This window comes from Dermochelys coriacea, chromosome 5, assembly GCF_009764565.3.
Source record: "Dermochelys coriacea isolate rDerCor1 chromosome 5, rDerCor1.pri.v4, whole genome shotgun sequence".
Classification (NCBI taxonomy): Eukaryota; Metazoa; Chordata; order Testudines; family Dermochelyidae; genus Dermochelys; species Dermochelys coriacea.
This window is the reverse complement of record NC_050072.1, coordinates 92,076,539-92,103,303: the sequence shown is the minus strand read 5'-3', so window position 1 is coordinate 92,103,303 and position 26,765 is coordinate 92,076,539. Positions and strand designations below refer to the sequence as shown.

At 39.9% G+C, this 26,765-nt stretch overlaps 1 protein-coding gene across 14 annotated transcripts in view; it reads right to left on the bottom strand.

Annotated features, from left to right (window-relative positions):
- Nucleotides 1-26,765, bottom strand: part of AGTPBP1 (ATP/GTP binding carboxypeptidase 1) — a 174,394-nt gene that overhangs the window by 34,503 nt on the left and 113,126 nt on the right. For 10 of the 14 annotated variants that reach the window (XM_038402651.2, XM_038402649.2, XM_043515137.1 and 7 more), the window contains 10 exons: nt 26,553-26,639; nt 26,318-26,466; nt 17,135-17,222; nt 16,211-16,355; nt 14,798-14,951; nt 13,849-14,029; nt 10,615-10,744; nt 8,832-8,963; nt 3,680-3,856; nt 342-502 (listed from right to left, as the gene is read on the bottom strand). In XM_038402651.2, coding sequence (XP_038258579.1) covers nt 342-502; nt 3,680-3,856; nt 8,832-8,963; nt 10,615-10,744; nt 13,849-14,029; nt 14,798-14,951; nt 16,211-16,355; nt 17,135-17,222; nt 26,318-26,466; nt 26,553-26,639 — 1,404 coding nt within the window. Of the gene's footprint in view, nt 1-341; nt 503-2,679; nt 2,838-3,679; nt 3,857-8,831; nt 8,964-10,614; nt 10,745-13,848; nt 14,030-14,797; nt 14,952-16,210; nt 16,356-17,134; nt 17,223-26,317; nt 26,467-26,552; nt 26,640-26,765 lie in introns of those variants that run through there. The other 4 variants (XR_006281636.1, XM_043515142.1, XM_043515144.1 and 1 more) reach the window with 4 other exon arrangements.

Here is a 26,765-nt window from a genome sequence, read left to right as displayed (position 1 = left end):
ATTAGAATACAGAACCAAACCCTCCACTGGGGTAAACTGGCACAGAAGTCAATGGAGCCATACAAGTTTACACCAACAAATCTGGCTGATAATTACCAATTTGTATTTTTGATCTCTCAAGCTATCTGATATTCCAGTTTGCTTCAAATGTAGTCATCAGTTAAACCATGAAATAAAACCTTTCAACATTTAATAACGTACATGACACTTGTGACAGTAGGACACATTCTAAACATTTTTAAATACCTTCATTTGTGTAAGCTTTTGCCTGATTTTTTATGTTTTAGACACTATGGAAAATTTATTTCTTTGAAAAGACAAATGCAATTCATTTGTTTTACCTTGTTACTTTACAGCTTGATTCAATCAACTCATTTTCAATGTCAAGGAGGCTAGAAGGCAGATTGAATTCCAGTGGAGAGGTCAGTCTTTTCAAACGCAGTAAGCCAACACAGAATTTGGCTCCCATCTCTTCCAGCTCTTGTGTCCCTATCTGTAAACCCTGCGCATGAAATAAAATATAGATATACTATTGCTTATAACCACATTCCAGTATTTTGTTATATTTTACATTATTTTGCTCCAAATTAGCTGTGAAATGCAGAGAAGAATTTATACATAAATGCTTACAAAGAAGGAATTTACAAAACTAAAAGGTTAATTTTCATCTTGAATAGAACAGCCATTTCTAGAAGACTTCAGGATCTCAGAGGTATATTCTGCCCTCTCTGCTGGAGCTTAATTCCCATCAATAAAAATGTGGATTACACATGGAACACTGAAGAGAAATCAGAGATTCCTAAATCACAGTTTATAAGTCTTCTGTAATTCATTAATGGAAAGAAAGAACAGTTGAATATTAAGTCATTTTTCACAGAAACTGAATTTACAGTATTTAAAATTTTAATCTAAAAGAATTTTCTTCAGGAAGTTCTGTCAGAATGAAAAGCAATTAGTATATTCTGGGTGTATAAAATTCAGTAAAATACACCAATTAGTTTAAAAACTAATTTACAAAATTTCTTACCAAGAATGAAGGAATAAATAATTCATTCTTAATAATTCATAAATAAGAATGAAAAGAAACCATTATACCTAACTCTTTCATAGAGCAGTACTGCACAGTTGCCAAACTCTGAAATTTTTCAGTTCAAAGTTATTGCTACAGTGGATACCCTCTTGATTTCTAGGAAGTGATGGACTCTAAAGTCTGCTTCAGCCAAAGATTGTTTCACATGGATGTTGATGGAGCGAGGTACAGTTTAGTTAAGGATGCTGGAAAAATAAATGTCTATTCTGCAATCTGATCTTTTGAATTTTTGTAATTGCTATTACATAGAATTCTTATAATTATTGAGTTTCTTTTCAAACCCAGGCTCAGCTGTCTGGAGGTAATTTTGGATGTGTAGAATTTGGGCTAGATGAAGTCTTATACTATATTCCATTCTTTACAAATGTATATTATTTTTTCTTTCAGATGTAGCATTTAATGTGCTGGATGGATTTTTCTTTGCTATAACTAACGTGGAGACTGCTTTGGGTGAATAACCCTTTTTACTTCGTTGTTGTTACTCAGATTTCAGGCAACTGGTTTCAAGATACCAGGGGCCAGGAAGATTATTGTCTTTGGCAGAGAAGAGTCTTCCTATAATGGCATGTTCACCAGGGGGTTCCATTGTCATGGCAAATACTGGAAAACAAAGGTCTCCTAGACTAGTGAGATAGTATATCTAGGTCATGTGCTCTCCCTCCCACCCCCACTGTTCTCAGACCTTAGTCAGAATAGGCTGATGCAAGATATGATCATCTTCAAGAGCTTAACTTGGGTGCCGTTTCTCAGTGGAAGACAAGTTAGATGAGGAACATACTCTTTCTGTACTTTTTCTTGGAAGACTTTTGCCTCTTTCTTGTTCTATCAATTGATCTTAATCTGCCATGTGAATCTCATTATTTCCTTCTCATAACGAGAGTGTGGGCATTTCTAGAGGCCAGGCATCCCAGATGTCCTCTTTGCCTTCATTGAAAGATGGAAATCTCTCTCATTGCACTGACTCCAAAGAAAAGATTATTGTGCAGGGATTTGATCTTTTTGGTTGGTTTGTAATAAACATGAAGGGGTTTTCCTTTCTGGATAACCGATTTTCAGTCTGACTCAACTGTATAGATTTTCCATTTGATTTCTACTCTTTTTTACCTGAGGACTGATTGAGGCTTTTGGAAGTTAATTTTCTCAAATTTCAGTTTGGCATCCCATACTTTACCTTATGTATCCAAAAGGTATTCTGAAGATTTTTGGTCAATGGGACTCCTGGATGCACTATTATCAACAAAAAGAAAAGGAGTACTTGTGGCACCTTAGAGACTAACAAAATTTGTTAGTCTCTAAGGTGCCACAAGTACTCCTTTTCTTTTTGCGAATACAGACTAACACGGCTGCTACTCTGAAACCTGTTATCAACAGGAACCCTAAAAGCATCCCCATCTCAGGACCACAGAAGGTGGTCTGGGAATATTTTGGAACTAATCCATCACAGGGATACTTGTGTACCTAGTATGAAATAGGAATAATGTACTCTATATGGGCCTACTGAGAAACCTGCTGAGGTGTGTGCTTTGTCAGTTGGCGAAGAGAACCTGGTTTGGTGTGCTGGAATAGGATAATTATACCTCACTGTCTACTTGGTTTGCAGCCTTCTGGTCTGCCTGTTCAGCATGGCTGAGGTCTGCTTGCAAACAGGAGAAGCTACTGTGTGGGATGTTTTGGTATTCAGGGGTCATTTACTTTCTAAGCCTGCTTCAGCTTGCTTCTCTGCTTCAGCCTGCAGCAGTTTGAGGCATTGTGGGAAGGGAAAAGATGGAGGAGGCTTCAGGTCATCCACTATTTTCCACTGGTTGTACTTTTTAAGCAATATTCAGCTGTTGGTTATTGGGTAACTGGTGCACAAAAAAAGGCATAAGGCAATAGGCTTGTGCTGCACTGGAAACACAGGCTGGCCCTGATTTTCTCATCCAGCACTGCTGAGACACTTTTGAAGAAAACAAAATTTCAAAAGATAAGTTCCCAAGTTGGGGGAGGGAGGCGGGAAAGCAGGCAAAATTTAACTACTTTTATTCACTGCTGAACAGCAAGCTGCTAAAATAGCATGAACCTATTTGGCTTTATCTGCCTCCTCCTGCTGCCATGGAAGAGAATTCTGGAGGCAACATTACCTAATATCTGGTGTATCACTCCAGATTGTACCAAGAGGAGAGCTCCTCACTTCGCAAAACCTTGATAATGGTCATGTATCCAAGATGTCTGTTTTAAAATTCTTGAATGTATTGGTAACTGATAAAATAATTGTTTCCAAATTACAGTAAGAACCATGAATTTCTTCGTTTGTAAGTTTAAAATTTCAACCATAAATATTTTTATTTGATTATTAATTGTCCATATTAACAAGACTATTAACAGAACATACACATTACATTTTTAGAATGACAGATCCAAAAGAATAATGAAGGAATCTACATTATATTGTGCAAAACAGTCTATTTCAATATAATGTAAAAAGCCCTATAGCAGGATGTTCATGCACCTTTTTTAAAAAAAACAGACAAGCTGGGTTTTAGAAAGTGATATCAATATAAATGGTAAACTCGTCCACACATAGGGTTTCACTTCATCTAGTTTCTTTACCTTATATTTGCCCTGATCGCAGCCACATAACGTGCTCTCCATTGTGTAGCTCCTTCGTACTCCTATCTCTCTCCAGACAACTACACGTGCCGTCGATTCCTTGGACTTTTCCACTACAAAACTGCAGCTGCTCATGCTGAATGTTGGGGCAATCTGACTGAGAATCTTAGGAAGAGCCTATAGGGTAGTAATTTGAAAAAGACTCAATTTGTTTTTATGAAAATGTGAAACCATAGTATATTAATCAGACAGTTCAGATCTCAAATTCCAGTTTAAAAAAAAAAAAAGATTTTGCAAAATCCATCCAAAGTAATGTTATTATTTAAAAAGATCCAAGAACCCCAACTGACTCATTCTTCTCCACCTTTAAAAATTCCCTGTAGCGTTTGCAACCGTATTATTAAAATAGTGTGAGAGTCAAGTGCATAAAAAATAGAAAGTGAAGTGTCTAGTAGAAAAGATTTGACTCTATGCACAACTAATTTGGTTTTATTGTTGAAGCTGAGTGAAGTGCAAAAGGGAAATGTAATTTATATTAATATTCAGTTTCAATAGTCTAATGTATAGGAAGTTCTGTATTTTAAAATACTATATAGTATTTCTGACATTGATTCAACAAAGCACTTAACTTTAAGCATGTGAATAAACTCAAATTCAACAGAACTATTCACAGGCTTAAGTGTGTATGTACATGTTTCAATTGTTTGCTAGATTGAGGCCCAAAACACTTAACTATGTGCGTTTAATTTTAATCTTTAAAGTCAGTGCAAATTTACCATTAGTGCTTTGCCGAACAGGGATAGGCTGAAAGTTAGCCATATGTGTAAGCATTTGGGCCTGATCCAAAGCCCACTGAAGTCAATGGGAGTCTCTCCATAGACTTCAATAAGCTTTGGATCAGGCTTATGTTGAACTGGGGCTTTATTTGAAAAATGTGCCTTTAAATTAATTCCTCTATTTTTCACATGTACAGCACATCAATTTGATTTGGACATGGTGACTTATTCAGATGATATCATTTGTAATGTTTTAACTAAATAAACTACAAGCAACAGTCAAAATCGCCAGAGTAAAAAGTTATGTAAAAAGGCACTATTATGAAGAGACTATTCAGCAACATTTCAGCCCAGCACACTAAAGCACTGAGTACATTATATAAACAAACTGCCTTGGGATTATATCACTTGAGAAATAATATTGGTGTAGGGTTTATTTAAATAAGAATGCTGGAGAGTGATTCTCATACATTTTTTGAAAATCCTACCTAATAGTAGAATAGCTTTTCAAATATCAGGTGATCTCCTAAGGCATCTGTTCTTAAAAATAAGAAAACTGGGAACAGCTGTATTAAATTATGCCAGAGATAACCACTCACCCCACAAACCTCAACTGTTAAATTTAAAATATGAGGTTTTGGTGTACATATAAGTGCTAAACAGCATTTGGTATCTTCAATTCTTCAGTAGATGAAAAATATTACACTTATTTCAGCTGTTCACTTGCAGGTCTCTCTCTCTTTGACCCTTATTCTTCACTCTTGGAAAGTTCACTTCAGTCAAAAATATTTTGCTACATGTGATAGATGCAAAAAAGTTATATGTTTTCAACTTATTTTAATTTGTTTGGCCATATGATAGGACTACTCTCTCCATTTCTAGCAATATGGACACACTTCACTTCTATAAAAATTCTGTACCCATTTTCATTAGCAAATGGTTTAAGTGCTGATCTAGACTCAGCTCAGACATTTCAGCCCTTGTCAAAAAACTCAAAAGGCTGGTCTATAATAGTACTTACATTGTTAATAAAACTGGTGCAAGTATCTGAAATTTCATAGTGTAGACAAGATTTAAGTGACTGAAGTGGATAATGAAATTGTAAATAATCAGAGACAGTTAAGAAATTGTAAGGGAAATACTCCAGTAGCATTTGGGGGTCTTTTTATGTCTGAGCAACAAAAAGCATGCCTAACTGTTTGCACTTGTTAGATTCATAACTAGCCATTTGCAAGTTATGAATCAGCTCCTGTCACCAGATCAGTGAGCACAACTGTAAAGAAAAAAGTAGGTTTGCAAACAGGTGCAGATATTGGGCCTCCTTAAAAAAAAAAAGAAAAGCATCCGATGAAGTGAGCTGTAGCTCACGAAAGCTTATGCTCTAATAAATTTGTTAGTCTCAAGGTGCCACAAGTACTGCTTTTCTTTTTGCGAATACAGACTAACACGGCTGCTACTCTGAAACCTTAAAAAAAAAAAAGTCATCTTCAAAGTAAAAAAGAAAAAAACTGTATATATTTGTGATTGCCACAAGGTGGCAGTGAAACTACACAAGAAGCTTATTTTGCAGGAAAGATTATTTTACAGTCATTGTGACCACGCAAAAAAAAAAGTTATTTTGAACTCTTAATTTAAAAATCCTTATCAAATAATAATAATACACTGGGAAAATATTACACTGCAAAAATTACATTAAAACGTTATGGTTGCGAATTCAAGCACTCAAAAGTTAGGAAATGCCAGAATTAAGGCTACCCATGCAACCTTAATACAGCCCCCTTGCATGCATGCAGTATGAAACAGTCTAATTACATGATCATAAATGACTTTTTCCACAGGACCTCTGCCTCTTTCAGTGCACAAGATGAATGGGGCTCACGTAATGAGCAACTATTCAGTGTTCCCCATCTCCTTGCCCAGACAGTGCCAGTATTCCACTTGGCTCCTAGTTGGGTCTCAGTCTCCTCCAACCCACTGGGTCCTGGTCCTAGTCCCAGTCTCCTCTCACCCAGCTCCCAGTCAGATTCTCATTACCCAGCCAACTGTAGACTCTCTCCACCCCAACTCCTAGTTTTCCCCTCATATCCTAACTCTGACAGTCTCCAGCCCCAACCCCCACCCCTCCCCAGACTCCTTATTCCAATCTATGTCCTCCCCTTCCCCCCCCCCCCCCCCCCGCCCATCTCCTACCAGGTTTAGCTCTTGCTTCCTCTGCATTCAGATCAGGTGCCTCTTCCACACTGCCTAGGTGTCAGCAGGAGGGGCACAGAGCCAGAGAGTTTCCCGGCTCTCTGTTCCAGGGTCTGGACCTGACACAGGCTGCAGCAACTGAGAGTCGCAACTACAGAGACAGTTCTGCTAATCTCCTCACAGCCCCAGCCTGGAGCATACTTAGTGCTTATGGAATCTTCTGGGAATTTAGCTGTGAACCTCTAGCAAGTTTTTGTTAAGCATGTGCAAATTGCACTCTTTCAGAGGTTTATAACTTGGGCAGATTTTCAGGGGGATCAGCAAAAGTCACATCCTTGACACAAAGGGCATCTCCTGACTAATTTCATGACTCCGCTCCTGTTTAGGAGTGGTGTGTTGTTTTTTTTGTTTTTTATTTTTTTTTGGGGGGGGGAGTTGTTAGCAAATTTAGTATGAGCAGAATATATTTTCCCTAGCTTCATTATCAAAAATGGCTCAACTCTTTAGTCTGAAATTTTCCAAAATAATTAAGACTGAGGCAGAGATCCTCATGGAAAATTTCAGATCGAATGGGCAAAGTTTTGTAAGCGAGTGAAAACAGGATCTAACAATGGGAAGTGTTCAGCAGCCTTAATAATAGGTAATGCTACTCGCCTTGCCTGTAATAATTGATCTAAATCCATCAATGAAGTGAATAAATAAAGAACATGACAAAAGTGTTTGCTATACTAAAATATGGAAGTGTTCATAATTCTGTTCACAGTTTAACATTTTTTAAAAAATATACAAAAGTATTGCTTAGTTTGTTAGTTCAGTTAATAATAATGTTTTGAAAAGCTGAATTACTTCTACCTTTCATTTTTGTTTAATGAAATAGACAAATTTTTTTGTCTTGTTTAATTAGAAGAATAAAGATAAAACAGTCAGCTGTGTCAAATGAAGGATTATTTAATTGGTATTTTATGACAGTTGACTCTCTTGTCTACATTCCTCCTTCTCAGAGGGCGTTTTTCTTTGTTTCCCCTTCCTGGCTACATGACAGTGATCTAATCCAACTGTCTGGCACTCCCTGACATATAAAAGGTATTCCTCTGACTGGCACTCTATTAACTTTGCATGAAGCTAGGCAGAGAAAGAAGAGCTACAATTAGACCTCTGGACTCTGTTAGAATCATACGCAGCTCTAGTGCCACAGGTTAAGTATCACAACATAACTGATTACTTTGTCCAAATACCTCCCTAGATTCCAGAATACTTTTCTGTTTTCAGAAGTTTACTTGGGTTCCCCCCCACACACAACAGCAGTCCCCCTTACACTTCCAAATTGTCTTAGATAATGAAACCAATTAAACAATGTCTCTTAGGATGTGTAGTATTTCTGAGATATTCTGTGGATGAGAAAGTAGGGAAGTATATGGAATGCTACAAATCCTGAGGTAATTATACCTATAAATAAAACTGACTTTTTTAAAGATCAACAAATGTTATACCTGTTCTTTTATAGTTGAGTACTATTATTCTATAAAATGTTCAAGAACATTCATGAACATAAAAATAGCGATAGTTTTAAGTGGGCATGGAGTATTGTAAAGCAGCATGGGGTGTATACAAGGTTGTGGAAGTATTTGAAAAATGTCTGAAAAAATAATCTGTTACATATTATGGAAGTCAAGGAATTGTTTTTATACTGTGCATGCAAATTGCACAGGGAGACTGTAATCATACTCTATACAATGACACAGTCGCTCAGGCTTGAGAGCAGCATAAACAAGGAAACAAAGTTGCCCATGCCGCTTTCCAGAGAGAGAAAAGTAAAAAATCAAACTTTACTTTCCAGTTTAGATCCATGATTTATGAGTAAATTATATTAATCAGTAACACCTATCTGTGCACCTGTATGTGTCTTACTGCACGAATCCCAAAGCATAAATTGTTGTATGTTGCAGATGCCCCACACCATCTCCTGTACCTAGAGAACGGCATAGCCTAGGGACAAGCAAACGCCACCTATTATTGTGGATGAATACTCTGACAAAGCATAAGTACATAAACACCTTTTCCATTTTAGACCAGATTAACATTGTTCTTATTGGGAGGGGGGGTGTGTGTGTGGAAAGTAACAACATGAGGAAATCAAGATATAATTACACTTTCACAACTTACTTGAAGGTTTAACTTTTACTCACCCTATAACCAAGGTCCTCAATCAGGTCACAAGAGGCAGCGCTAACATTAGTATGCCACACTGTCTCTTTAATGCTGCAGCCATACATGAATACATTCTTTTTACGAGAATGACCATGATAATCACAGTAAACCTACAAAAATTGGAGAAATTAAAGCAATGTTTTAAAACAGGCCTCAGCATCAAATAATATAAAGTTTTATATATTTCCCTCACCTCTCATCCTAATTGCATTCGTTTACATTTACTAAAAAAAACAGCATTAGCAAGTGAAAGGCACATTATACAATCAACCTGTTTATTAAGAAAGCACAGTGTTTTTTTCCAGCAAATTCAGAGTGCATGACTTAACATTTTTATCACAACAGAAGCAATAGCAACAACCACTAACTAGAGTTAAGTTGTTCAAACTCCTGTCCTCATTCGCTCATAATTTCCTGAAAAACTCATATGTCAGACAGAAACTGGTCTTTGCCAAAGCTTTTCTTATTTTTTAATATTTTACTCCATCTGTGCAGTCATTTTTGACTAGGAAGAGAGCGAAAGAAACTACTCTTCAACCCTATTTAACATTTTTTAAACTTTATCTACAGCGGTAATGGCTGGGGTTAAAAATATTGGCATAAAAAGAATCCTGCTATAGAAGTACCTTTGAGTGTTTTATTAAAAATAAGATGGTTAAATGGAGTTATGAGCCTTTCAAAGCTGCATGCACACTAGATTTTTGATAGACTGAACTTTTTTCCTGAACTCAAATCACACAACTAAGGAAGACTTTGTTACACATATATGCATAGCTAACTTAACTGCATACTGAAAAATAAAATGAAAATGTGCATGGACTGAGGGAAGAGCTCTACACTCATGTGCCTCCTATAAGGATTAGAGCTCCTCTCTTCTGGACTTCCTAAGGGGAAGATGAAGTGCGTTTTAGCTCACGAAAGCTTATGCTCAAATAAATTTGTTAGTCTCTAAGGTGCCACAAGTACTCTTTCTTTCTGCAGATACAGACTACACAACTGCTGCGCTGAAACCTAAGAGGAAGAGTGGAAAGAGGAAGACCAAAAATGGCTGGGAGAATCCCATCTCTCCCTTCCACATTAAACCCTATAAGGACACAATGATTTGACCCTTGGGTCCTGATTCTGCAATGACATCTCATTGGTTTCAAAGTGATGACTCACAAGTACAATATTACGTATATGCATACATTTTGGCAGGATTGGGAACTTATGTAGTAATGCACACATACTGTACAATATAAGTACCAATGTGAAGTTTAGGCATATTGCATATGTTCCAAATTGCCGTTTTATAAACTGCAACTAAGCCATTTCCAAAGAAAATTTCAAAACTAGCAATGCAGCACTTCATACTTTGTGAATTCAAATTGTTTTCATTACTACAGCTGCCTTACAAACAAACAAACAAACAAACAAACAAACAACACCCTTTGATGCTCAGAACATGAGGCTTTTTTCTACCCTCTAACTCAACAACGTCTGGAAATAAATGCTAGATATACAGTATTGAAAGGCTCAAGAATTAATGGGGAGTTATAATTAAATATTTTTGTAGCATTAACCACAGTCATTGCTCTTGTTCAATACAACTGGAAATAGTTCCAGAAATTTCTGATGAACTCTCCAAGTCTTATTTGTAAACATGTGAAGCACTTGCAAGGACCCATACATGTATTTTCTCTTACAGAGAGTGAGACAGTATTGAAACAAAAAGCTAAAATGATTCTGAAATGCCTATTTTGGGCAAACACACATACTCACCAGAGGCAAACGTTTTATTGCAGCCAAATATTGTAGTAAGCCCTTGGCATGGTAAATTGTGGGATGAAGGTCTGGGTTTGGGTTTTGCCACTGTCTATTCAAATCCTCCCCACTTAAAGAACAGCGATGGCTATGAAAGACAAAATTTATAAAGAAATGTATGTCTCATAATATTACTTCACTTTTATTTTAAAAGTTACCCTCACTAATTTAAGTTTTGCCTGTGACACAACTACTCAATTTATGTGGTCAAGTGAGACTTAAATTCAAGTTTGTATTAAGAACATTTTTTAATTCTTGCAGAAGAGTTAATATAACGGTTACAAATATATTTTACTTGGATCAGCTAAAATTAAAGGGAAGTAAATTTTTATTTAAAGATATTTGCCTACATACTTGCTCTGAGATTAGGAGAAAGTAAATCTATGTGCTGTGAAAATTGGATGTTTGAATGTGTGTGATAAGCTAACAGATTCAGTTCCAAATTTATAAATTCTAATTTAAAAAAAAAAAATTAATAGCCTTTTAAATTTAAATTTTTGGAAGATGGTCAATGATTTTATTGTTCAACCTTTTTGCCTAGTTCATGATCTTGTGACCATAATTTGTCTACTCAATTTGATATTTTGGAACTGCTAAATAGACAGTCAACTGTCAACAACGTTCAGTAATGGATTTGCCGAGTCTGTTGAATTTATCTAGAATTTTTCATACTATTTGCTAATTTGTGGAAAGATCCCGATCTCCATGAAGATGATCAAATCAAACCTAACTGGATGGGAAGGCTGGTAACTTCAATGGAATTGTATTCAGCTCATCAAGAAGAAAGCACGACTGTGAACCTTTAAAATAATAGCTTCAAAGGTAACTCATGTACCCTGTACACACCATCACAACTCCAGAAGCCACAGGACTTAAAACAAGGCTTTTGTCTCCACCCCAGCTTTGATTGACAATTGACAGGGATATAGAACCCATCATCAGCCAACATACAAAACTTGTCACAGGCAAGCCTGGTAGCATTCAGGAGACCAACTAGGTAGTAGAAGACTAGCAGAAACCAGGAAGATCAGGGTCTACAGCAAGCAATGTTTCAGAAAGACTTAAGTAGTACTGTAAGTTTAACAAGTTCATAGAGCCATTTTAAGTGTTTTATTTTAGATTTTTAGTTTTCAATCTACAGAGAGACATCCTTGGCATTCATGCATAGCAGGTGAGTGATTAACCAGTGAGTGATTGCTGGAGTATCTGTGAGTAAGTATGGCTGAAGGGACAACCGAGCAGCTGTGAAGCCCACAGGGGCTATTTATGTTCCACGTCAGCACCTTTAAGAAACTTTCTGAGCAAGTAGTCACACCTCCTGTCACATTTACTAACTAAAGATAAATTATAGATTTAACCTCAGAAAACTATTTCCACCTAAATTCTTAGTAGCCGAATGTTGTAAGTTGAGCTTCTCCTAGAATTCTTTAATAAAATGATACTGAAACACCTGTGACTATCCTTTTGGGGATTGGGTGGCGATACTAATATTAAAGAATGGCAGTGTGGAACCTTGTGGTTAAGCCTTAGTGAATTAAATTGGTAATTGTTTTCCCCCTGCTTTAGTTCTTTTTTTGACAAGGTGTTTGAATATGAATTGACTTCCATAACACCCTTCTAGCTGAGACAGATTATAAATCATCACCTTTTCTTGCATTAGATGTAAAGATTATTAATTTTCAATGAGAATGTGTAAAATGTGTTGGATTTTGACCTTTTTATTTTTAATTTGTAATATCTTTGTATAACTTATTTTAGTTATTAGGCTTAGTTAATAACAATATATAAAATTGTGTCAATTTGGTGTTCTTTAAACCAGAAATCTAGGGACTTTAAGAAATTGAGAATTTAGGGCAGATATACAGCACATCCTATCTATTGTTCTACCAAGAAATATTTGTGAGGTGTATATGATAAAATATGTTCTGGAAAACCATATTGCAAATTCTATGGAAGGTACTTATTTTTATAAGGTGTCAAAAGTACTCCTGTTCTTTTTGCTGATACAGACTAACACAGCTGCTACTCTGAAACCTATTTTTATAAATGCAATTTACAAAAAACACTGTCCTGAAAACACAATATTTTAATAGTAAAATTCAGAGAAATCACAGAGAAAGCATTACCTTCTTGTATAGGAATACACTTACACTACTGATTCTTCACCAACAAAAAAAATACTAGAAGACAGCTTTGTGAGAAATCTGGATTCATTACAGTATATAAACCTTGACCTATGCTACATATTTGGGTTATAGTTGAATTACTTCACTGCTAGCCCTCCACTCCGACATCTGTGCTGCAGTAGTGTTCTAACATTCCAATGAATTTGTGGCATACCTGGTACACATGACCTCGACGCATGAGGCTATGGCCCCATCACTATGAATGCTGCGCCTCCTTTTCCACTCTCACTGCCATAAGCTTCCCTATTAAATTCCATGTTACTACTTGTACTCAGGGCTGTGACTTAAAGCCACAGTTAATTCTTAGACAGAAGTGCCATCTCAAATCATAGTCACAGACAGCATATAAAAAGTCTCTACATTTAAAAGTAAGTTCTTCATAGTCTGGATCATGGAGGCTCTTAAAATTACTAGTACATATGTTAAGAACATAAGAATGGCCATACTGGATCAGACCAAAGATCCATCCAGCCCAGTATCCTGTCTACCGACAGTGGCCAATGCCAGTTGCCCCAGAGGGAGTGAACCTAACAGGTAACGATCTAGTAATCTCTCTCCTGCCATCCATCTCCACCCTCTGACAAACAGAGGCTAGGGACACCATTCCTTACCCATCCTGGTTAATAGCCATTAATGGACTTAACCTCCATGAATTTATCCAGTTCTCTTTTAAATCCTGTTATAGTACTAGCCTTCACAAGCTCCTCAGGCAAGGAGTTCCACAGGTTGACTGTGCACTGAGTGAAGAACTTCCTTTTATTTGTTTTAAACCTGCTACCCATTGTTTGACTGAAGAAAATCAGGAAAATATTTTGTCAGTAAGATTTGTATATAGTAGTTTTGTTAACTAGCAAACCACTCAAAAAAGAGACTAAAAATCCAAATATGAAAAAATCAAGTATGAATACTGATTGTATGTTAATTCTGGAAAACTACTGCATTTTTATTTTCAAGACTTTCCAAGATCTTTTATTAATTGTACTTCTGTGAGCACAGTTTGACTTACTTTCCATTGATGACACCATCTGGGTTGAGCATAGGGACAATTTTAAAAATATAGGATTCTCGTAAACTCTGGGCAGCGGGGTTGTTACTCATAAGATATTCCAAGGTTCCCTTCATAACCCAGCTTGCATTAGTCTCTCCAGGATGTACACGAGCAGATAAGAAAATGTAAGGACGATTCCCTAAAAGAAGCATTCACAAAAATTGCAAGATGTAATACAAGTAAATTAAACAGTTTGAAAACAATAAATTAGCTCAAGGTGGTGGATGGTGATGTACAGTGTTTTTCAAAATGCATTTGCATCAATTTGGGATGAAGTATGACAGGATTTTAGCATAAATATTGATTGTTACACAAGTGCCTCAATGGATTTTAAGTTTAATGCAACATAAAAAAATAACTATATAAACACCATCTGTTAAAAGAATTGATGATTAGTAACTCAGGTGATCTAATTTAAATTCCTCTCTTCATAAGATTATGAGACATTCAGAAAAATTGGGGTGTTTTGGAGGCCACATGGTGGTACCGTCACGCGTCCTTATGTGATATCTATGAAATGGGCTCCATGGAAAATACGTTTTTTGCACTAAAAAATTGCTATGAGATCATGAAGAAGGCTAAAGAATGAGGAATTAGGGACTGTCTTGAAATAACATTTAAAAAAGTTTAGCATAAGAATAAATCTTGTTTGACAGTACTTTTTTTTTTTTTTAAAGAAAAATTGTGTTTAGAAAACATGCAGATCCAAAATTTATCTTTAACTATTCAAGAATCAGGTGGGATTATTTTGTTTGTTTTAAATGTGAGCAGACCAACCACTGGCAATTTCATGAATATAACTGAGTTTTGCTATTTTTACAGAATTCCAGACAAATGAAGCATTAACATTTTTAGAAGGAGCCAATATTACATAATTTTAAGTGGATCAGAGAGAATTTATACTTACTGAACTGAGAGATATGTTCATAGTAATTCGACTCTGGCATGGCTGTGATAGTGACTAAAGGGCAACTGTTCCCAGACAAGGTCTCACACAGCATATCTTGTCGAAAATAGATCTGCTGAGGGTTGTGCATGGATTCCAATTTCTGAAGATGCATCTTCATCCCCAAAATGATGAAAAGGTACTTAAGACCTTTGCAATTTTGTATATGACAAATAAAGATTTATTTAAGTATTTTATTTTTATTGTTCCAGGTATAGAAGATAATTCTCCCATCACTACCTTTTAGTGAAATACCTTTTAGGTTTCCACTACATCTACAGCTGACTAATGTTTTCTTTTGTATAGATTGTTTTGAGTCTTTCTTAAATGATTTTTTTCATAGTAGCAGCTGTGTTAGTCTGTATTCGCAAAAAGAAAAGGAGTATAGCTCACGAAAGCTTATGCTCTAATCAATTTGTTAGTCTCTAAGGTGCCACAAGTACTCCTTTTCTTTTTTTAAATGATTTTTGGAGCACTTTCTGCTTCTATGCGCCACCCATTTATTACATTTTCTACCAGATGATACTCCCTCAAGGAGCAGCCACTTGGTTTGTGAATGGGCCCAAATGATCAGCCTCATTCAATATTGATCTATTCTATATGTTGAGTCCCAGATCTGCTTTTGTTAACATAACCAATGCTGCAAATTCTAGTTAAGCATCTCACTTTGCTTTACAAACATTAACAAAGCATCACAACACCCCAGTTTCACTCAATTCATTATCCTGAAAACGTCTCCTTTTTAATACTTCATAATCTTAACCTTAGTAGTTCAGATACATCAATAATGAGCAAGGAATAAGTAGACAGATAATGTATGATAGACAGTGTCAAATTAGTCTAGTTCTATCATCTTAGCCATGTATGCCTCATCAAATTCCCACTGAAGTCCATGGAAAAAACTCCCAATAGACTTAAATGGGAGACAGAGCTACATCATGGTAAACAACGTCATTCTAGGCAACTTTACAGGAGTTGTATCCAGCTGTCAACTTTTATCCATACTCTCCTGCTGTCAGTGTTTTCAATGCCTTTTGGGGGAAAGAAGGGAACATCTAAGTCCATTACTGAGATAGCTGTAATTCCTATAATCATCAGACATACTGTATAGGGAAAATGAAGATCATGTCAAATTTCTTGAAGTTTTTGTTCTAAAGAACAAGCAAACCCATTACATATATTGTAACATACAGATTCATTTCTTATTTGAACTTTTGATGAGAGTGTTTTATTACTTTTCAACATATGTGAAGCGTACATAAATAAAAGCATACATCTATGAACTAATATTTGAAGCAAGCAGCATTTTCTCATGGAAAGAGATACAGTAATATAAATGGACATCCAAGTAATCCAGTTCAAGGATTCGCTCACCCTTAAAGTTGAATACGTGTATGGATAGTGGTAAGCAAAGTAGCAGACATCATCCTTGTGTGGGAAGTTCACTGTGAATGTAATTGTGTAATAGGATTTTCCTTTCTGACCACCAGCAGCAATTGAACTTCTAGCAAAGTGATTCCTAAAAGTGAAGTGAAACCAACATAAAAGAGTTAGAGATTTGTAGATATTTTTGCTACATTAGATGTTATCATTTCTGAACATGTAATGAAAACCCTCTGGCTCTGAGAAGTGTGAGATCACATGATGGTTACAACACTTGTATGCTGCTGTGTACACTGCTGCTACTACTGGTAGCAGCACACTGGAGTAGAAATGGTGGGAAATTTTAATGGGGTAGGGTGGAAGGGGGAACCAAAACAGACAGCCATTGAACAGAATGGATGATAAGTGGGGACCCTACAGCTCCTCCCACGACAGGGCCATTTGTGAAGATATGCAGTTTTCCTTTTTTACATTCTAAAGATCTCTCCAATAAAAATAAGGAGTGATACCTAGAAAGAGGTTCCATCACAGGATCCCAAAGAGAAAGTCAACAATACCACAGGCAAGGTATTAAGGTTAAATTCTTAATAAAAGTATGCTTAAATATTTATATACACAAGTTATTGAATTAATACAATTTTCCCAGAAAATTTTAACATAGCATTAACAAAATACTTAATTTTCTAAATTCATTTGTCAACATCTAAAACTTCAAAAAAAAACCCCAACAACAAAAAAAAACAAAACCCCAAACAAACCTACCACCACACAACTGCTTTGCGATAGAAATATTACAAGTAAATTACCACAATACATTTCATGGATGTGCTTGTTCTATTCATGTAAATTAGATTTTGTTCTAATCTTCAACGTAACACAGATTTGCTTACCTCCATTTTTTGTTGGCATACTTACTTGTAGTAACAAATATCTGTCCCAACACGAGTCCACCATGGCCTGGAATTTAACGCCTCCTGAACAGAATACATGAGGGGCTGCATACCTTTAAGAAAAAGGCATTAGATTTTTATCTTAGGTCATAGAATTCTGTTTGTACAGCTAACGAGCAATGGATCACATTTGAATACAGTCTCATGTGAGAACACTATATTCATTTTACTTTTTATAGAAGTCTAACCTACAGAGTCCATTATAAAGATTGAATGTCATACCATCTTCTAACTAACAGCCAAGAAACATATTAAATGAAAAATGACTCAAGATGAGTGAAGTACAAATGAAGCATAGGTCAAAAAGACCAAATGTAATTTAAAAATAATGTAGTGGCTCAAATGGACACTAAAACAGTAAGATCCTGGATTTAAAATCACATCTAACCCACCGTCACTATAAAGTTTCATAGAAAGTCTCAGCCTTCTTGTATCTCAGTCCACACACCTGAACTGGCATGTGAGCAAACCTTCAGTGCGTAGCAGCAGGGCCTAAACCAAGGGAGGGCAAACTACGGCCCGCGGGCCAGATCTGGCCCGTGAGGGCTTTCAGTTCAGCCAGCAGGATTGCCAGCCTTGTGGCTCAGCGAGGCTAAGGCAGGCTCCCTGCCTACCCTGGCGCCGCTCCCGGAAGCGGCCGGCACCACGTCCCTGTGGCTCCTGAGGGCGAAGGGCAGAGAGCTTTGTACACTGCCCTCGCCTGCAGGCACCACCCCCTGCAACTCCCATTGGCTGGGAACTTAGAACCACGGCCAAAGGGAGCTATGGGGATGGTACCCACTGGTGAGGGCAGTGCATGGCGGAGCTGCCTGTCCCGCCCCACCCCACCCCCAGGAGCCACTGCCGGACATGCTGGCTGCTTCCAGGAGTGGCATGGGCCCAAGGCAGGCAGGAAGCCTGCCTTAGCCCTGCTGTGTGCTGCTGTCACCCTGGAGCTGCTCAAGGTAAGTGGCACAGGGCCGGAGCCTGCACCCTGAATCCTTCCTGCACCCTGCACCCCACACCCTGACCCTCTGCCCTGAGCCGCCTAACCCCCTGCCACACTCCACACCTCCTCTAGTACCCGAACCCACTGTCCCAAGCCCCCTGCCACACTCCGCACCCCAACCTCCTGTCCTGAGCCCCCTCCTGCACACTGCACTCCCTCCTGCACCCCCAACCTCCTGCCCTAGTCCTACATTCATGGCCCTGCATACAATTTCCCCTCCCAGGTGTGGCACTTGGGCCAAAAAGTTTGCCCACCCCTGGTCTAAACAGAGCAATTAATACGCAACATGTTAGTGTGCTTTAGAAATCACAATCCCATAGTAATCATTACCCCACAGAGCAGACAAGCCTGCAGTCAGTTTTGACTATCCAGCAACTTCATAAAAATCAAAATTTGCTAATGGATAATTAGGAAACAGATAACAGGACTTACTTTGTTTGAGTCCATTATTTGTTAAGGATAGTTCACTTAGCTCTAAGAGGAATTTTACACATTTCATAGCAAGGTTTCTGGGAAAGGATTATGACTTTTGAGTTGCCAGAAGTAGTTTAGAAAAAATCTGAGCAAGAAGTTTATGTGGACAACACATTGCAAAGACCCGTTATGTGTTACATATCCGGTCTTACTTCAAGTGATTCTCCACACAGATTCCACTCTGGATAACTACTAATTGCCTAGTTTTTTAGAAGTGAACTATGATAGTTGGATAGCCCTACCCCAACTAGTATCTGACCTGGAAGCTTGTATCAAGGAATAGTGAGTGATAAATGTGTGGCTCAAGCTCCATGTTGCTGTTCTACCTATCGCTGATACTGGGAAGTGAACTAAGCAGGCCACTGAGGCCACTTGAGCCCTAATAAGTCTAGGGGGATCTTCCATATCCAGATTGTAAAAAGTCTCGATATAGACCAAGGCCCACTTAGCCCTGGTCTACACTACGAGTTTAGGTCGAATTTAGCAGTGTTAGATTGATTTAACCCTTCACCTGTCCACACAACAAAGCCATTTTTGTCGACTTAAAAGGCTCTTAAAATCTATTTCTGTACTCCTCCCCGAGGGGATTAGCCCTGCAATCAACATCGCCGGGTCAAATTTGGGATAGTGTGGACACAATTTGATGGTATTGGCCTCCGGGAGCTATCCCAGAGTGCTCCATTGTGACCACTCTGGACAGCGCTCTCATCTCAGATGCACTAACCAGGTACACAGGAAAAGCACCGGGAACTTTGGAATTTAATTTCCTGTTTGGCAAGTGTGGAGAGTTCATCAGCAGAGGTGACCATGCAGTCCCAGAATCGCAAAAGAGATCCAGCAAGGACTGAATGAGAGGTACTGGATCTGATAGCTGTATGGGGAGATGAATCCGTGCTATCAGAACTCCGTTCCAAAAGACGAAATGCCAATATATTTGAAAAAAAATCTCCAATGGCGTGATGGACAGAGGCTATAACAGGAACCCACAGCAGTGCCGCGTGAAAATTAAGGAGCTCAGACAAGCCTAGTAAAAAACCAAAGAGGTAAACGGTTGCTCCAGGTCAGAGCCCCAGACATGCCGATTCTATGATGACCTGCATGCAATTCTAGGGGGTGCCCCTACCACTACCCCACCCCCTGTCCATGGACACCTGCAAGTGGGGAGTCTCACGCAACAGGGATGAGGATTTTGGGGACGAGGAAGATGACGATAGCACACAACAGGTAAGCGGAGAAACTGTTCTCCCCACAGCCAGGAACTGTTCATCACCCTGGAGCCAATACCCTCCCAAGGCAGGCTCCCGGACCATGAAGCCAGAGAAGGCACCTCTGGTGAGTGTACCTTTGTAAATATAATACATGGTTTAAAAGCAAGGGTGCTGAATGATTAATTTGCCCTGAAGACTTGGGCTGCATTCACGGTCAATACAGCTACTGGAAAAGTCTGTTAATGTGTCTGGGGATGGAGTGGAAATCCTCCAGGGACATTATTAAGGGGTGGCCATTCCTGCTGGGCTGTTTGCCTGTAGCTGAAAAGAAATCATCCCCACTTTTAGCCATGTGGTGGGAGGAGAGGGGGGCACGTTCACACTGAGCTGTTTGCATTTGGCTGGCAGGGATCTTCCCTGATACCAGTCATGCGGTGGGAGGAGGGGTGAAGTGATCATCCCAGAGACTTGGATTGGGGGGTAGGGGGGCAGGGTTTAGTTGGGTTTGTGCTGCACGTTAACCCAAAAACTGCAGCCCCTCCTTTTAAATGGCCAACCCAACGGGTGCTGGTATTGAAAGGAGGGTGCTGCTGTTTGAAACCATTCCCACGTGTTATGACGGCTGAAGAAGTCGAAAGACTGTGGCTTACCATGGCTGCCTGCAAGCCGACTTCTGTTGCCCGGACCTGCGTGTGATCTCTGACATCAAACCGGCAGGCCCTCAATGTAAGAGGCAAAACGGACCTTGTATCGAAAGCACATGTGCTATGTAATGTTAAGAGCTTAGTTCACCATGAAAAAGAGAGTCTATCCATTGTTTTCTAAAATGTGTCTTTTTAAAAATACTACTCTCCCTTTTTTCCTCCCGCAGCTGCAAATGTTTCAACGCTCCCCCTATCATCTCCCAGAGGCTAGCGCAGATAAGAAGGTGAAAAAAAAAAACAACAACAACAAAACACGCACTCGCGATGAAATGTTCTCTGAGCTTATGCAGTCCTCCTGCACTGAAAGAGCTCAGCAGAATGCGTGGAGGAAAACAATGGCAGAATCCAGGAAAATAGAAAGTGAATGCGAGGACAGGACGGACAGGTAAGATGAGAGGTTGCAGGAGCAAGACAAAAGGTGGCAGCAGCGTGATGAGAGGAGGCAGGATGCAATGCTGAAGCTACTGGGGGGATGAAACTGATATGCTCCGGGGCTTGGTGGAGCTGCAGGAAAGACAGTAGGAGCACAGACCGCCGCTGCAGCCCGTGTAACCGCCTGCCCGCCTTCCTCCCCAAGTTCCAAAGCCTCCTCGTCCAGATGACCAAGAACATGGGGGCGGCGCATTCCGGGCACCCAACCACACCACCCCAAATGACTGCCCAAGCAACAGAAGGCTGGCATTCAATATGTTTTGAAGTGCAATGTGGCCTTGTCTTTCCCTCCTCCCCTCATCAACCACCCCACCTGGTGCTTCCCTCCTCCCCAACCCATCCTGGGCTACCTTGGCAGTTATCCCCCTATTCGTTTGATGAATTAATAAAGAATGCATGATTTTGAAACAACAGTGACTTTATTGCCTCTGCAAGTGGTGATTGAAGGGTGGTTGGCTTACAGGGAAGTAGAGTGAACCAAGGGGGCGGGTTTTCATCAAGGAGAAACAAACAGAACTGTCACACCGGAGCCTGGTCGGCCATGAAACTGGTTTTCAAAGCTTCTCTGATGCGCAGCACACCCTACTGTGCTCTTCTAATCGCCCTGGTGTCTGGCTCCACGTAATCAGTGGCCAGGCGATTTGCCTCAACCTCCCACCCTGCCATAAACATCTCCCCCTTACTCTCAGAGATATTGTGAAGCACACAGCAAGCAGCAACAACAATGGGAATATTGGTTTTGCTGAAGTCTAACCGAGTCAGTAAACTGCGCCAACGTGCTTTTAAACGTCCAAATGCACATTCTACCACCATTCTGCATTTGCTCAGCCTGTAGTTGAACAGCTCCTTACTACTGTCTAGGGTGCCTGTGTATGGCTTCATAAGCCATGGCATTAAGGGGTAGGCTGGGTCCCCAAGGATAACTATAGGCATTTCAACATCCCCAACAGTTATTTTCTGGTCTGGGAAGTAAGTCCCTTCCAGCAGACGTTCAAACAGACCAGAGTTCCTGAAGATGCGAGCATCATGTACCTTTCCCGGCAATCCCACACTGATGTCGATGAAACGTCCCTTGTGATCCACCAGTGCTTGCAGCACCATTGAAAAGTACACCTTGCGGTTTATGTACTGGCTGCCAAGGTGGTCCGGTCCCAAGACAGGGATATGCGTTCCATCTATCGCCCCACCACGGTTAGGGAATCCCATTGCAGCAAAGCCATCCACTGATGACCTGCACATTTCCCAGAGTCACTACCTTGATAGCAGCAGCTCAGTGATTGCATTGGCTACTTGGATCACAGCAGCTTCTATAGTAGATTTGCCCATTCCCAATTGATTCCTGACCGACCAGTAGCTCTCTGGCATTGCAAGCTTCCAGAAGGCTATCACCACTCATCACAGCTTGTGAACTGTGAGGGCTGCTCTGATCTTGGTATTCTTGCGCTTCAGGGCAGGGGAAAGCAAGTCACAAAGTTCCACTGAAGTGCCCTTACGCATGCAAAAGTTTCGCAGCCACTGGGAATTATCCCAGACCTGCAATACTATGCGATCCCACCAGTCTGTGCTTGTTTCCCGGGCCCAGAATCGGCGTTCCACGGCATGAACCTGCCCCACCGCCACCAGTATGTCCAAATTGCCGGGGCCCATACTTTGAGAGAAGTCTGCGTCCATGTCCTCATCACTCTCGTCACCGCGCTGCCATCGCCTCCTCACTTGCTTTTGCAGGTTGTGGTTCTGCACATACTGCAGGATAATACGCAAGGTGTTTACAATACTCATAAATGCCGTGGTGATCTGAGCGGGCTCCAGGCTTGCTGTGGTATGGTGTGTGCAGGAGAGCAGAGTTGTAGCGGAAGCAGTGGCTGACGACGGATGCCACGAGAACAGATATTTATAGAGAACGACGAGAGGACCTGTGGGGTGGATTCATGAGAGCAGGAGAGCAGAGTTGCAGCGGAAGTGGTGGAGGATGACAGTTAGCACCGCACACATTTCCTGAGGAAGAACACACATACCCAGGAGCCCATGACAGACAACATGAAGAAATTCACTATTGAGACAATAGTAGCAGAGCAGACTTGTAGTGGAAGCGGTGGATGACGACGGTTAACAGTCCTACTGCACCGTCTGCTGAAAGCAGTATGGTGTCCGCATGGGAAAAAGACGGAAAACGATTGTCTGCTGTTGCTTTCACGGAGGGAGTGGCGACTGACGACATGTACCCAAAACCATCCGCGACAATATTTTTGCCCCATCAGGAGCTTAATCCAGAATTCCAATGGGCGGTGGAGACTGCGGGAACTGTGGAATAGCTAGCCACAGTGCACCACTCCATAAGTCAATGCTCGCCACGGTAGTGAGGATGCACTCTGCCGATTTAATGCGCTTAGTGTGGACGTACGCAATTGACTGTATAAAATCTATTTCTAAAAAACGACTTCTATAATATTGATCTAATTTCACAGTGTACACATACCCTTAGTCTATGGAATGATATGAGTTGTCTCAAAACTTTCAGCAAACACCATAAAGAAAGTGTGTACCTGAATGGCCTGGTTCTATCTAATGTGAAGTTTCATTTCACCTGGGATAGAACATGGGTTAGGAAAGTAAACCAGGAGGTGAATCAACAGATTGACAAGGAAGTCGGAAGCTGCCTTGCATAGAAAACTTAGGGTGAGACCCGAGGGAGTCCTTGCCCTTGTGAAAGACCATATATGGGGGGCCTGGCCTTGAGGACCTGAATCCCTCCTATCTGAAAGGCAAAATGTTACCAGAAAGGCAGTTTTCACTGATAAACAGAGCATGTAGCTGTAGGCACAGAGGGAGACCCCATCAAAATAATCAATAGTGAAATAGGGTCTCAAGAAGCAGGGTTTTTTCCTGACAGGTGAGTGTAAAGCCCCATGAGTCTAGAACTCAGGCCTGCAGAGCTCCCAGGTAGCAGACATCTTCATGTTGCCACCCAGCAGCTGTCACAAGCTTGAACTCCACTTGCCCATCGCCTATTGTGGACACAGACCATGGGAAGCAGTCTGACAGGCTGCAGCCTCATGTCTCCTGACTGGCTTCCTTGCCTATATAAACTCGAGAGGTATTTCAGGACATGTGCAGGCACCAGCCCAGATCTCCTGGAACTGACACGACCATTCCTGCTCCTTGCTCCTGAACTCCTGGCTTTGACCCCAGCTTGACTTGGACTTAGTCTCCTGACCCAGCCCCTGAAACCTGACTCGAACTCTGAACCTTGGTATTGATCCTGGCCTGGAACCTATGGACTCCTCAGCTACTCCCAGCCTCAGGGTTGACCCAGCTCTGATCCTTTGTCCTGACTGCCCTCACTGTGGGATGTGAAAAAATGTGATCTTGTAAATAGGGAGGATTTGAAGAGATCACTGCCAGCCAAACATTTATCAGGCTTAGGGACAGACCCAAATATTTCAGGGAAAGTAAACTGCCTAGTATCACTACAATTGGAGCTGCCATTGGAGAAAGGTGGTGTTGAACTGCCTAAATAGAAACATTTATTTCATTTGGCTATTTATATCAGCCTGGTTAAAGGTTTTCCATTGTGAAGCAAGATGTCTTGAACAGTAGCAGATCGGCTTCTTTCTGAAGCCATTATCCAGGCAGCATTCAAGCTATCGAGTACAAGGATGTCTGGTTTGGGTACAGGCTCTGGCCTTGTTCTGAGACTCCAGGTTGGGCAGAACAGGTCCAAGTACCAAAATTGCACATAGTGGACAGTACCAGATGCTTCAGAAGGTGTAACAGAGGTATGGTATCCATCCTAACCACCATTAGAGATTGGGCTCAAGCCTTCAAGCAGGAGGTTTAATATTCCTTCCAAAAATTTTGATAGGAAAATACAAGAGGGTTTAGACATTTCTATGGATAACAAGAATATCGAGCTAAATTCTTGGCCTCAACAACTTCTTGTGACAATGAGTCCCTCATTTTAATTATGGACTCTGTGGAAAAGTATTATCCTGCAATGATTGCAACTACTGAGTGGGCACCTGAACTTTTCTTGGTGGGTTATAAGTCACAATGGAGCATTCTGTTTCTGCCTCGCTGCACAGCTGATTCAGAGAAACACTATTTAACTTTCAATCTGATTATCTAGAGAAATGGAGGATAGCTTCACACTTAGTTGAACTCTTGGGCCTAAACAGCAGGGCTTCATGTTCTTCCCACTGATCTTTACATTCCACTTTGATCCATGTCACAAGCAGTCTCTTTTGGTGTTCAGGTCTTTTGAGTAACAGACTATGCCTGACATTCAGTATGAGTGTGCCAACTAAGTCTCAAGCATCCTCCACTAGAAAGTTTGATGGGTTCTTTGTGCTCTTCCAGGTTCAGGAAGTGAAGGCAAGACAGATGGAACACCTATCTAGGTCTGATCTTTCACTCAAGGACTGAAGGCATTGAACACAGCTGAAGGCATCACAAGAACCACAGCACCTGAAGTCTTCCTTAATAGTGCGACAGAGATTTGCAGATCCAATTACTGGTACAGAGGCACAGGAAGGCTGAAAAACACAAGAGCTGAAAAACTAGCTCTAGATGGCCACATTGACACTGGTGAAAAAAACAACTTTTAAAAAAACTAAACTAACCAGGAAAATGCCCAAAAGGGCAAAAAAAAGAAATACTGATGAAGGAAGTGTTAGGGCCACTGATCCTTTGGTGGATGGAAGAAAAGAACAGTAGTGGGGACCATGCTCTTTTTTATGTCAGCATGTAGTTTGGACGAGTGTACGCCCAGCCCCAACAGACACTACTGGCTAGAAATTTCAGATCTCACATGGGAAGTATGAACATTTCCAAAGTGGGGATGTAAATAAACAATTTTGAAAAGAGAACTTGAGTTTTTTCCACTTAAACCTACAGTTCATTCTGGTCTCCTACATGGACTTACTGATTACATTCAGTAACATGACATTTTCCCTCACACATAAATCCCCAAAATCCAGGAAACAAAGTTGTCTGACAATGTTTGCACTTCTTTTCATTTACTAAAACATGCAAAAACTTTGAAGGAGGGTCTTAACGGCTCCCAGTTTTCATCCTCTTGGCGCAATGTAGAACAACTCAGCTTTTCTTTTCCAGCACCTTATGATAATAGCCTTACCACAATTTTAGTAGGAGCCTGGAACAGCATTCCTATACTTCAGTTTTACTCAAAAAATAATTGTAATGACATCATCACATGAAATATTACGAGTTTCATTTGTAAGAATAATCTAGTGATCCCAGGGGGAAAAAAGTATCCTGTTCTGGATAGTCCAGTAGGTCTCCCTACATGCTAGTTTTCCATCCCTTTTGAAAAGAAGTCTTACCATAATTAAACTGACTGTTCGACTTTTCACAGTTGATGATGTTAAACCGGTAACCAATGCCTGGCCGCATTCCACTGACTTCAAAATAAAACCACTGGTGATAGTGATTGCTGTTTATATCTGAGTTCAGAATGAGATCATACTCGTTTCTGAAGATTAACAAAGAGAAATAAGTCTTCTTAAAATAAGAAATTTGCAGTATATACGCAAAATAAGAAAAAGAAAGATATCTTACTTTCTAATTTGAATAACTTTGCGCAGATTTCCAGACTCAAATTTGGAGTTGAACTTCAAAAACTCTCCCTCTTCTGGCACTGAATAACTTTAAAAAGAAAGGAAAAAAAAAAAAAAAAAAGAGACCATTGTAAGTAAAATGGATCTTTGGAACTCATTTGTTAATTCAGATTTTTGATTGGAAATCTATCTAGAATAAATACATTCAGGATTA